The sequence below is a fragment of the Salmo salar genome, chromosome 24 (genome assembly GCF_965601325.2).
Source record: "Salmo salar chromosome 24, fSalSal1, whole genome shotgun sequence".
In the NCBI taxonomy this organism is placed as follows: Eukaryota; Metazoa; Chordata; class Actinopteri; order Salmoniformes; family Salmonidae; genus Salmo; species Salmo salar.
The window spans coordinates 29394918-29407735 of record NC_138314.1 but is presented as its reverse complement, the minus strand read 5'-3'; the positions used below and the strand labels follow the sequence as shown (position 1 = coordinate 29407735).

At 44.8% G+C, this 12818-nt stretch overlaps 1 protein-coding gene across 1 annotated transcript; it reads right to left on the bottom strand.

Annotated features, from left to right (window-relative positions):
* Positions 1–3236: 3236 nt before the first annotated feature.
* Positions 3237–11711, bottom strand: LOC106585369 (vitellogenin receptor Yl). The gene is made up of 21 exons (XM_045707075.2): positions 11606–11711; positions 11272–11430; positions 10844–11059; positions 10479–10700; positions 9961–10173; positions 9101–9330; positions 8692–8821; positions 8365–8555; positions 8043–8229; positions 7622–7834; positions 7300–7486; positions 6834–7035; positions 6351–6515; positions 5985–6185; positions 5137–5677; positions 4928–5047; positions 4611–4718; positions 4288–4521; positions 3657–4011; positions 3410–3509; positions 3237–3312 (listed from the first exon to the last, which is right to left on the bottom strand). The coding sequence occupies exons 1-21, from the start codon at positions 11649–11651 to the stop codon at positions 3289–3291; spliced, it is 4044 nt and encodes a 1347-aa protein (XP_045563031.2). The 5' UTR covers positions 11652–11711; the 3' UTR covers positions 3237–3288.
* Positions 11712–12818: the final 1107 nt, after the last annotated feature.

Genomic DNA, 12818 nt, shown 5'->3' with positions numbered 1-12818 from the left:
ACAGGAATGTTTTGCTAGCACAGAATGGAGTACACCACCACAGTCACTGCCTTCATGCTTTGATGACGTCATCCCCACAGTGACTGTACGTACATACCCCAACCAGAAGCCATGGATTACAGGCATCATTCACACTGAGCTAAAGGGTAGAGCTGCCGCTTTCAAGGAGCGGAACTCTAACCCGGAAGCTTATAAGAAATCCCGCTATGCCCTCCGACGAACCATCAAACCGGCAAAGCCTCAATACAGGACTAAGATCGAATCGTACTACACCGGTTCTGACACTCGTCGGATGTGGCAGGGCTTGCAAACGATTACAGACTACAAAGGGAAGCAAAGCCGAGAGCTGCCCAGTGACACAAGCCTACCAGACGAGCTAAATAACTTCTATGCTCACTTCGAGGAGGCAAGTATCATTGAAACATGCATGAGAGCATCAGCTGTTCCGGACGACTGTGATCACGCTCTCCGCAGCCGATGTGAGTAAGACCTTTAAACAGGTTAACATTCACAAGGCCACAGGGCCAGACGGATTACCAGGACGTGTGCTCCGAGCATGCGCTGACCAACTGGCAAGTGTCTTCACTGACATTTTCAAACTCTCCCTGTCTGAGTCTGTAATACCAACATGTTTCAAGCAGACCACCATAGTCCCTGTGCCCAAGAACACTAAGGTAACCTGCCTAAATGACTTCCGACCGGTAGCACTCACGTCCATGAAATGCTTTGACTCACATCAACACCATTATCCCAGAAACCCTAGACCCACTCCAATTTGCATAACGCCCCAACAGATCCACAGATGATGCAATCTCTATTGCACTCCACAGTGCCCTTTCACACCTGGACAAGAGGAACACCTATGTGAGAATGCTATTCATTGAGCGCTGAGCTGTAGTCAACACCATATTGCCCTCAAAGGTCATCACTAAGCTAAGGACCCTGGGACTAAACACCTCCCTCTGCAACTGGATCCTGGACTTCCTGACGGCCGCCCCCAGGTGGTAAGGGTAGGTAACAACGCATCCACTATGCTGATCCTCAACACAGGGGCACGTGCTCAGTCCCCTCCTGTACTCCCTGTTCACTCATGACTGCATGGCCAGGCACGACTCCAACACCATAATTAAGTTTGCCGATGACACAACAGTGGTAGGCCTGATCACCGACAATGATGAGACAGACTATAGAGAGGAGGTCAAGCCAGGAAGTCTTGGCGGTTCCAAACTTCTTCCATTTAAGAATGATGGAGGCCACTGTTTTCCTGGGGACCTTCAATGTAGCAGAACTTCTTTGGTACCCTTCCCCAGATCTGTGCCTTGACACAATCCTGTCTCTGCGCTCTACAGACAATTCCTTCAAACTCATGGCTTGGTTTTTGCGCTGACATGCACTGTCAACTGTGGGACCTTATATAGACAGGTGTGTGCCTTTCCAAATCATGTCCAATCAATTGAATTTACCACAGGTGGACTCCAATCAAGTTGTAGAAACAGCTCAAGGATGATCAATAGAAACAGGATGCATCTGATCTCAATTTCAAGTCTCATAGCAAAGGGTCTGAATACATATTTAATTTATATTTTTAATTTGTGTGATTGATGAGGAACATTTAATCCATTTTAGAATAAGGCTGTAACGTAACATGTGGAAAAAGTCAAGGGGTCTGCATACTTTCCGAATGCACTGTAGATAAAATCATATTTCACCACAGGAATGTTCAATTTCAATATGTGGTTACCAAATCCAGAGACTAGATGAGAAATCAGTAACTGAAGCATCGATTGGCACATTAAATAGAAAAGACCACCATGTCGCTCAAGGCTACAAACTAATTTCAGAATCATAAGCCTTTAAAAGTAATTCCAAAATATAATTTTAAACCAAGTAGTTTGGGTCCTGGATGCAGATTAGCTGAAACAGCATTTCAGCCGTGTGTTTGTCAATATACCACCGGTACGACGCAAGAAAAATGTATACCCCTTGACTTATTCTACATTTTGTAACGTTACAGCCCTTACTCAAAATGGATTCTCACCCATCTATACACCTGATGAAAGTGAGAAATTTAGAGCGCATTTGCATAAATATTCAGTCAATACTTTGTAGGCGATTACAGCTGCGAATCATTCTAGGTACTTCTAAGAGCTTCCACACCTTGATTGTGCAACTTTTGCCCATTCAAGCACCGTCACAGGTTGATCATTGCAAGAGAACCATTTTCAGGTCCTGCGTTAAGTTTACTCTGCCACTCAGGAACAGTCTTGGTAAGCAACTCAGATTTGGCCTCGTTTTTGGTCATCTCCCATGGTCTGGTGGAAAGCAGACTAGGTGTTCCCCATAGGATGTTGCCTGTGCTTAGCACCATTTTCCCCAGCCTGAAACTTCCCAGTCATTAACAAATTACAAGCATACCCTTGATGCAGTCACCACTATAGTTGAATATGGAGAGTGGTACTTAGTAATGTATTTACACAACACTAAGACAAAAGTTAATTGCTTTGGTAAATTTTCAGCAGTATTACTTTAGGGCCTTGTTGCAAACAGGATGCATGTTTTGGAATATTTTGTTCCATATAGGCTTCCTTGCCACTGAATTTGGTTAGTATTGTGGAGTAACTGCAATGTTGATCCATCAGTTCTCCCATCACAGCCATTTAACTCTTAAAAATCAACATTGGCCTCATGGCGATATCCGAGCCGTTTCCTTCTTCTCCGGCAATGGCGTTAAGAACACCTGTATCGTAGTGACGGTATATGGATACACCAAAAATTTCATGAACTTCACTATGCTCAAAGAGATATTCAAGGTCTGCTTTTTTTTCCCCCCCACCAATCAGTGCAAGTCATTGGAAAAACTCCTGTGTCTTTGTGGTTTAGTCAATGTTTGAAATTCACTGCTCAACTGAGGGACCTTACAGATAATTGTGTGTTGAGTACAGAGATTGGTGTTTAACATGATTTTGAATGCCTCATTATTGCTCACAGGCACTATGTTGGTAACCAGTTTATAATAGCAAAAGGACACGGTGTTTGTGGTATATGGTCACTTCGCGGCGAGCCGCACCACGACCCAAAGAAATATTGAAAGCTTTGACTTCATAACTAAAACCAATAAAGCATCATTCACATCTTCTCAACTGTCAAATCTAGCCTTCCTTTCATATACAAGTCTTCACAACTTCCCTTATGTAGAGACACTCAGAATCAAAATGTTGATTTGTGTAGATAAAGACAACTGTAGAAAATGAAACTTTATTGAATAGAAAGAGGCTGCTGATAAATTAGTTAATCCACAGACGACACCAGTTCCTGTGAAATAAAAGCAAACAAACGTATGAAGCAAAACATCCACTTATGTTTTCAATCAACTGCTTTAATAAAAATACAGTATAACAGCCTACTGTACCTCTGCAAAGTCACTGTTGGGTGAAGGTTGTGTAGAGGGAGCTTCTTCATGTTTCTCCAGCTCAGTCATACTAGTCTGCTTTGCCACAGGGTTGGCTCTCCTGGGAATAGATAAGGTGACTATAATCTCAATCTTGACAAAGTGGCTAAACGTCAGAAAGGATTCTGAAACACCACGAGAACAGATCAATATTGTGGAGACATTAAGGGGGAAGACCTACAGTATCAAGCAGTTTGGTATGGTGTACCTTGTGTTTGCAGTCTTCCTCTTAACCACCGCAGCGAGGACACTGATAACAACAATCCCAGCACAGAGGCCTACGGCCCCATAGATGAGTGGGCCTTGCATAGTCTTGGTGAGCTGGTCTTGGCAGGAGTCTCCACTGTAGCCTAAACCACAGGCACAGGAGATGCCCCCATTCGTTTCCACACACTCCCCATTCCCATTGCAGCGCTTTTCACTACACTGCTGGGCATCGAGGTTTCTCACCAGCCAACTGTTGTCCAGAGAGGTGGAGCCAGGATCTGCAGATATAGGAAAGCTGGGACTGGGAGGCTGGGTTGGGGCTTTGGCCTTGACAGACTTCCCTTTGAGATGGACACCTGAGACAATGGGGAATACATAAGACCAGATTGTTTTCAAATGAGTTTAAGTTATGACAGCGATTCTCAAGAGGTGCACATTTGTTTTTTCCCTTAGCACTACACACCAGATTTTAATAATGACATGTAAACACTGGTGTGGTCCCCAAGACCAGGATTGGGGAATGCGGAGTAGGAGCTAAAAATCTTTGTAATTGAACTGTGATAATCTTTGCTTCAGCCCATAACAAATGGGAAAGGGAAGATTGAAACATTGATAATGGAAAGAGGACTCGCAGTTCTCATCTGAAGTGTCAGAGCAGTCAGGATGTCCGTCACAGAACTTCTCCAGGGGGAAGCATGTGTGCCCGTCCAGACAGGGTCTACTTCCAGCTGGGCAGTGCTGGTCTGCGGCGCAGTGTGTTGCATTGACTGGCCAATGGTCATGGGCACACCTACAGGTCCTACCACCAGGACGAGCCAGACACAAGTGACTGCAATCTCCATTCCCATCTGAGCAGAGGTTGGAGCCTGGAAATGGATGAGAAAAAGTAAAGGTTGAAAAGTCATCTCAGTAAATGATCGAGTAGTGGATTGTGTGAAAATGTGTCCTTTCTTACCCATCTGGCTGGACTTGCTGTACGCCTTCAAACTGACAACTTCAGTGTTTACCTCAAACCAAAGCTTCTCAGTCAGTAGATCATCTCTATACCAAACTTTGGTTGTGTCTGAAACATTTATTAGGAACATGTACATGATAAACTCAACATACATGATAATCCAAAACCATGGTGAAACGACTTGTTAAACAGCAACCATTATACTTGTTAGTGCTACTTTGGTTAATGACTAAACAGAGCCACCTACTAACCACAGTAAGACATAACATAGCACTAAGTTCTGGTGGAAGCAGCAGTTTAAAAATAATTCACATTACCACTGTCTGTCACCCAGAGGAGCATGCCGTTGTTGAGTGCAAATGCAGTCAGGCCATCCCCAGTCTTAAACTCCTTGTATCCAGTACCATCAACTCTGACAGAGCCAATCACCCCATAACCTAGAACATAATAAACTTGTTGATAGAAAATAAAGTATTACCTCACCACAAACTTCCCCCCCTCCATCTATAAACAATGGGTTCCTCACCGATGTCAGCCCAGTAGATCTCATTGCCCTTGTTGGAGAAAGTCAGGGAGGTGGGCTGAAGAGCATCCTTCCACACCGGAGCACGCTTCACCCCATCCATGTGAGCACACTCCACCTGAGCGCCTTCCCCCTGCTTGGCCAGGTTGGTAAAACAGAGTCTTCCACTGAGTGGGTGAAGCGCTATGGACTCCAGACTTCCAATATCCTGAATTAACACAGCAGTGTGTTCCCCACTGGAAGAGGTGACCTGCAGCCGTGGCTGCTTGGTGCTACTCCAGTATACGCTGAGGGTTATCCAGTCTAGAGCCAGGGCTGTAACTGTGTCCCCTTTGAGTTGCAGGAACTGGCCGCGAGGCACCAAGCCTGTCTCCTTCAGCTTGAAGAGGACTACAGACGATTGGCCGGAGTCAGCTAGGTACAGAGTCTGATCTTTCAGGGTGTAATCCAACATCGCTGCCTCGTTGACATTGGGGAGAGGTAGAGCGAGGTGCTCCGGCCAGCTCTTCAGACCCACAGCACTGTGCATGGTCTGCAGGTAGATCTAAAAAAAATATAAGTGTCGAATTACAAGGTGGAGAATCTTTGTGCTTATTCCTGAATTGCACACAAATGGCAAGGAAAGTTAACAGGGCTTCCACAGCCTTTCAAAGCCCAGGTTATTACTGACAGCTTTTGTGAAGGTAACCAAGCATACCTAAACTTTATTTTAGCTGCCATGTATACTGAAATAAAACTCAATTCAAATTAGAAGACACACTTGATTATTTCACACAATATGTACCTAGTGGCATTGAATATAGTGCAGTACCAAGTGAAAATGGGTAAACCTGCAGTGGCCAGAGTCATACCTGTGTGACAACAGTTGGCGAGAGCACCAAGAGGAAGGCAGAGTTAATCAGGTTGGAGCAGGTGAGGCCTTCCTCAGCTAGGAGCAGACCAGAGGGACACTTGCAGACCCCTTTGGGGCCCGGGCCCAACACACACAGGTGAGAGCAACGAAGGTTCTCACAGGGACTCTCAGTGCTTGTCTGCAGAAGTGGATGAATGATCTGCATCCCAGATTGACATCCAAATCATTAAGCATACATCAAAAAGGAAAAGAGGTTCCTTGTGTAATTACAGCAAACCCATTAAATTCTGCAATCTTATTTAGGCAAAATTAACATAATGGTTTACATAATGCATGCATTTAAATTGGGGGCTAGTATACTTGCCTTCAGCCCAAAAGGTTGTCCAGGTCGTTTGAGTAGCACTTTGCGGTTCTTTCCAGTGATTTTATGAGCCCTTTGAATAGTTCTCCTCCTGGTGTCTGACCAGCAGAGCAGGTCATTGTAAACTGTGACAGAGAACGGGTTGGTGGTCTCCATCATCTGCAGAAGCTTCAGGAGTGAAAGGAACAGATAGATGTTACAATATGCCTTTATCAAGGCCTGGGGTACTTAACTAACCCTGAGGTCCAGAACCTGCTGCTTTTGTGTTCTACTTGATCATTAATTGCACACGCCTGGTGTCCCATGTCTAAACCAGTCTGATTAGAGCAGAACAATGAGAAAAGCAGTGAAACTTGCGTCAAGATCCAGAGTTGAGTTGAGGGATCTAGGGTATCCAACCCATGTGCATTTAATTTCATGCACCTTGGCATACAGCAACACGCACTACAAGTCTGATCTAGTCATATGCAAACATTTCTATAGTACCTCAATGTCCCCGCCATCCAGGTTGGCTGAGCCGATGCACCGGAGCTTCTCGTCCGTCCAGTAGATCCTCTCCCCTAGTGTGTCCACAGCCAGACCGCCTGGCCAGCTGAGGCTGTGACTGACCACTACTCTCCTCTCAGACCCGTCCATTCCCGCCCGCTCAATCTTCGCCTCGTTACCAATCTCTGACCAGAACATGATCCTGCAATTAAAGCCAAAGCAATGTTATTTTATTATTGATTACTGACAGTAATGCATAAGCCATCAAAAAACATGATCCTATCATAGGACAGTAGTTACCCATCTCTAGGTGGAAACCAATTCAATAAGCAGAATCAATCAAGACTGTTTAGCCGCATGTATTAGTTCAGTCAACGTCGCCTTTCTCCAAATGTATACAAAATCACTAGATTAACAGATTGTTTGGGTGGGTGCTGTTTGTTACACCTAGAAAATAAATACTTGCCCCTTCTGTGGCAGGAGTGCCAGAGAGCGAGGTTGTTCGAAGTCCTCATCGAGGATGACTGTGTGATCCAGAGAGTTTGTGATGGTTGAGTTTAATCCAACAGCAATAATTCGACCACCTCCAATGCCGTCAATCCAGTACAGGTTTCTTCCTACCCAGTCAACAGCAATGCAATCAGATTTGATGCCTGTAGTGAGATTAAAAGGATTACGTTCGTTTTAGTTAACCCCAGTGAACACTGACCTGTGCTTTTTATAAAATGTGCCATTTTTACAGTTGCAGCCAGTTTTACAGATTCTCTCAGTTTAACCACACTACTAACCTTTGACAAGAGTTCCTCTCTTTTTCTGGTCTAGAGAGGACCACTTGATGCTCTCTGAATCCAGGCTGACCCAGAACACTTTCTGATCCCTCCAGTCATAGTCCAGGGACAGAATGGCTTTCTTAGCAGAGGACACCAGGACATCCAGACTGCTGCTTCTCAGCCCAAACAGGAATAGCTCAGTCTGCACAGAGGCCAGTAGGTAGGGCTCACCTGTGGGAAAACAAAGTGGGTTGTTATAGGCCTACTGTGTTAAATGCATAGGAGAGTACTTTCTCCAGGCAATACTCTGCATTCACAAATTCTGGTCACTTTCGTGCACAGTCTCCCTTAATTAAAAAAAAATATTTAAAGATGCCATCCAGCAGAGGGAATTTCCATAATTTGTCACTAAATCTGGATTTTTTTTAACTAATTTTACCTGCGATCTTGCAGCGGCGGCCATCAGATTCCAGCAGGTAACCAAGGTTGCAGTGACACTGGAAGGAGCCCTGGGCATTGACGCATAGGTGGCTGCAAACACCTGGTCTACCACCTTGACACTCATCAATATCAACACAGGACACTGCATCCTCTTGGAGTCGATAACCAGCCTTACAGCCACACCTCTAGATCGGAGAAAAATAGGGTCGTTAGAATGGGGTCACTCAGAAATCTAAAAGATAAAAACTGTACTTCAAGAAGCTTTGTAACAGTAGTTTTAGCAAACTACAACCCCCCCCCCCCCCCCCCCAATTACTCACTGTTCCCTGTGGTGTGCTGTAACAGTTATGGGCACATTGGGCTTTGTCTGGACACTTGGCTTGGCAGTTGCCACCCTCGTCAGAACCATCAGCACAGTTTCTGACCTTGTTACACACCAGGGCTGTGTCCAAACACTGCCACGTACTACCACACTGGAACTGGTGAGAGGGGCATGTTGCTACCTGACCACCTGGGAACAAACACAACACCCAACTTACTCAATACAATCTCAGCTAAAGGTTTTTTTATTTGTATTTACTGTTACGGATTGTCACCACATACTAGTCAACAAATCATACATAGCTGAAATAACTTCAGATACCCACATCCTGCCTCATCACTTTCATCAGCACAGTCCTTTGTTCCATCACATCTCCATGATTTGGGCACACACTGGCTCTTAGATGTACAGGCCCACTGGAAATCACCACACTTCAATTGGACCACCTTGCAATTCTGAAAGAGAATTCAATATACTGTGTATTAGATCTAGGTTCTGATTTGTATCGCGAGGCAAAAGCACATTAGTATCCAACATCATTCAAAATCAATTGGGAGTCAAATGAATTCAGCTGTCTAGTCACATCTACATGCTCCAAATGCAGAAATTTCAAATATTATCTAGCCTGGGTGCCAATGTGTTCCTGCTCACTTGCCAACTCCTCATTCATTTGACATGCCAAACAAGGAATTGGCAAGAGCAGAAACATTTGCACCCAGCCTAAATATTCCCACCTTTTCATCAGAGCCATCTTTACAGTCCTGCTCTCCATCACAGACCCACTCCTCCAGCAGGCACTCCTGGCTTTGTGGGCACCGGAGCTTGGTGGTGCACTGAGGGGGCTTGGTGCAGCTCTCCTCGTCAGACCGATCCCGACAGTCAGGATGCCCGTCACAGCGCATGCTTACGGATAAACACTGACCACTGGTGCAACGGAACTCACCACTATTGCAGCTCTCATCAGCTATGGGTCAAAGGGACATTTGAGTTTAACTTAGTTTGGGTCAGATAAAGTAAAACGATGGGAAACCGTGTGGTGTTTGGGCCACTATTGGAGTATTAACCATCATTTCTTTCAGCGAGCAAATCACATTTTATTGGTCTCACACATGTGTTTAGCAGATGTAGCCAAACACTTGTGCATCTAGTTCCAACAGCGCAGAAATACCCAACAATTTCACAACATACCCACAAATCTAAGTAAAGGAATTAAAAGTAAATTAATACTTGGACAAGCAATGTCAGAGCGGCTTAGACTACGATACAGTAGAAAAATATGAATTGCAGTATTGTACATATGAGATGAGTAATGCAAGATAAGTAAACATTGTAATAGTGACATTAAAGTGGCCAATGATTTCAAGTCTGTTTATAGGCAGCAGCCTCTGCTAGTGACAGCTATTTAACAGTCTCATGGCCTTGAGATAGAAGCCGTTTCAGTCCCTCGGTCCCCGCTTTGATGCACCTGTATGAACTACAATCCAATATTGTGCCAGGTCCACTTGAGCAGTCTCCCCCCCCCCCCCCCCTTCACATTTTAGGACTTAAAGTCAACATACTTCCAAGGAACTACTGAACTGGGGCTGAAACTTACCACAGTTGGCCTCATCAGTGCCATCCAGGCAGTCCCTCTCTCCATCACAGAGGAAGGTGTCTGGGAGGCAGCGGGTCTTGTCACAGTGGTGAGTACAGCCCTCCATGGGCTTCAGGCAGGCCATCTCATCAGAGCGGTCCTGACACTGGGCCACACCGTCACACACCTGCCGCTGGTCAATGCATTTCTTCCCATGTGCACACTGAAACTGGCCTGAACAAACAGTTCCATTTAAGTGCAATCAGTAACACTGATAAATGGTGACCTGTGAGGACCATTTCAAAGACAGATCGCTAAACATTCATACCATGCACAGTGGTCTACACAACCATGTTCTTTCTGTGTGTATGTGAGTAAATTCCAGTATGCTAGTTAGTGCAAAGTTTGTTACTTTAAGCACTAAAGAGCAGTATTGTCATGATGTACTGTACAATAAAACCAAGGGCAGGAATATTATTTTCAAAACTTCAAACTACTGTTCATATATATTTTTTCATTATCACTGACAATTTTCTTACCACGTTCACATTCTAATATACACTCTTCCTCATCCGAGCCATCCTTACAGTCCGCCTCTCCATCGCATACATGGTTGTAAAGAACACAATCAATCCTGTCCCGGCATGGTTTAGTGCCAAAGGGACACTTGAGGGGTGCTGGTGCAGACATGGTGGTATTCCCATTGTTGCCATCCTCAGCAACATTGTGATGATTTTTAAGATAATCAGTGGAGTCTGAATCTAGGGATAGGGTGAAATACTGACCTTACTACCAGAAGAAGGCAAAAATAAACATCACATCTTTCAACTTCTGTAAGCTATAAATAAGGATGATCATGGTTTCAAAACTCAACTAAAGGCAAGTGACACTGAGGGGGCATTACCGCAGTTGGCCTCGTCAGTGCCGTCCAGGCAGTCCCTCTCTCCATCACAGAGGAAGGTGTCTGGGAGGCAGCGGGTCTTGTTGTCACAGGGGTGAACACAGCCCTCCATGGGATTCATGCAGTCCAACTCATCAGAGCGGTCCTGACACTGGGCCACACCATCACACACCTGCCACTGGTCAATGCATTTCTTCCCATGGGCACACAGAAACTGGCCTACGTGGATGATGAAACACTTCAAGTGTTATGCACAGACAGATTGAAAGCATGCATTTGACTCAATAGATCTTGGATAACTACTTTGAATACTTTAAAATAGACCCTTTCCTGATTTAACACAGTAAAATTGATGAAAGCAATGGAGTAGAAACCATTTCTTCATAGATATGAATGGATGCATTTGACAAGGTACTCAAACAGGGCCCTACCATTATTGCATGCAACAGTGCAGTCCTCCTCATCAGAACCATCCCTACAGTCGGCTTCTCCGTCGCACACGTGTTGGTGGAGTAAACACTCAGATCCATCCTTGCAAGGTTTGGTGCCCAGGTTGCAGTTCAATGGCGTCTGCGCTGCTGCACTCAATACTGTTTGGAAAAAGTAGGGCACAACAAAAATCATACATTCAGTCTATAAGTTTAAGATGTAAATATGAGATGGTCTGAAGTAAGACACTCAAGGGAATTCAAGATAATTATTTTTCAGTAAATACAGCAATGTGAACTGTGATTATTCACATCCATTTCAGTATAACTATCTCACCTGTGATTACCAAAATTGCTATACACAGAAGCAAACAGAAAGCCATGCCTGATTAATGCAAGTGGACCAAATAACACAAGAGATCAGGTCAAGGATTTTATAATGATACCAATTGAACCATCAGTGAGGGGGGAGGAGCAGTAGGCCAATTTGTCAAGTGTGGGAGCATTTCAATTTCCATTGCATACTCCTCACATCCTCTCTCTTTGCCTCCGTATCAAAACCCATTGGATGAGAAAGCCAGAGGTCCATCCCCTCTGAACTTCTCCTCCAATGGCAATTCAGAAGGAGATGAGGAGAGAGGACGTGAGGAGTATGCAATTGAGATTGTCCCCCTAATATTCGTCTCTGAGGGAGTTTTTTATGCTCGCCCCTGTTGAACCAAGCAAAGCCCGTCACGTCATCGGGTGAAAGCGGGGAGGGAGGTGCTTTCAAGACAACCGGGAAATCGAAAAAAAAAAAAAAGTCGGAGGTCTAGAAAAAGGACTGTTCCCGACTTGGAATTTAGATGACCGTTCAGTTTTTACAATCGGAGCTCATTTCTGACTTGTTGATTCGTTGAACGCGGCATGTGTATAACTATAACCAGTTAGCAAGTCGAACATTTCAGAGTTTCTAATTTCAACTAGCATGTGAACGCGGCATCAGATCTGGAATTCCGAGTAGGATAACCTTTCAAAATAATGTTTCTCAGTCGGAGCTCGTTTTTTTACGAGTTCCCAGTTGTCTTGAACCCACTGAAGTCGGAGAGTTCTGAGTTCCCAGTTTTTTTGAATGCCCGGGAGGTATCCAAGTTCCAAATCGAAAGCTATCAACTTTCAGCCGGTGTAAAACACGCCTACGTGTGGGCCAGGGTGAGATTTATCGAACCCCCTCATTGGCTTCCTTTCCTTTTCTCCTGCCTATCATCAGAGATGCTGGATATAATGACGAGATGCTTGTGTATCCGCCCTAACAGTGGGATTCGTTGTCACAGAGCAGAACGGCAGGCTGTCAAGCTCCCGCCTATTCCTCTCTTTGGATTGGTGGATATATTTCGTTATTTTAATAACGAATTTCGATGAGGGGTGTTGACGTCAACCACATGTATTCAATGGCGTGTGAGAATCACTGTGTTATGGAACGCCGTTTGGGTCTATGCTATCCTCATGGATATACAGAGTTAGGCCTACGCCGTCTCGAATTTCAACAGTGACAACTACGAATGTCACGT

Coding starts and splice junctions, on each gene's coding strand:
- LOC106585369 (XM_045707075.2), bottom strand. CDS start 11,651: ATGGCTTTCTGTTTGCTTCTGTGTATAGCAATTTTGGTAATCACAG. Junction 10,174..10,478: donor TATATTAGAATGTGAACGTG/GTAAGAAAATTG, acceptor CTGTTTGTTCAG/GCCAGTTTCAGTGTGCACAT. Junction 6,186..6,350: donor GACAACCTTTTGGGCTGAAG/GCAAGTATACTA, acceptor TCTGGGATGCAG/ATCATTCATCCACTTCTGCA.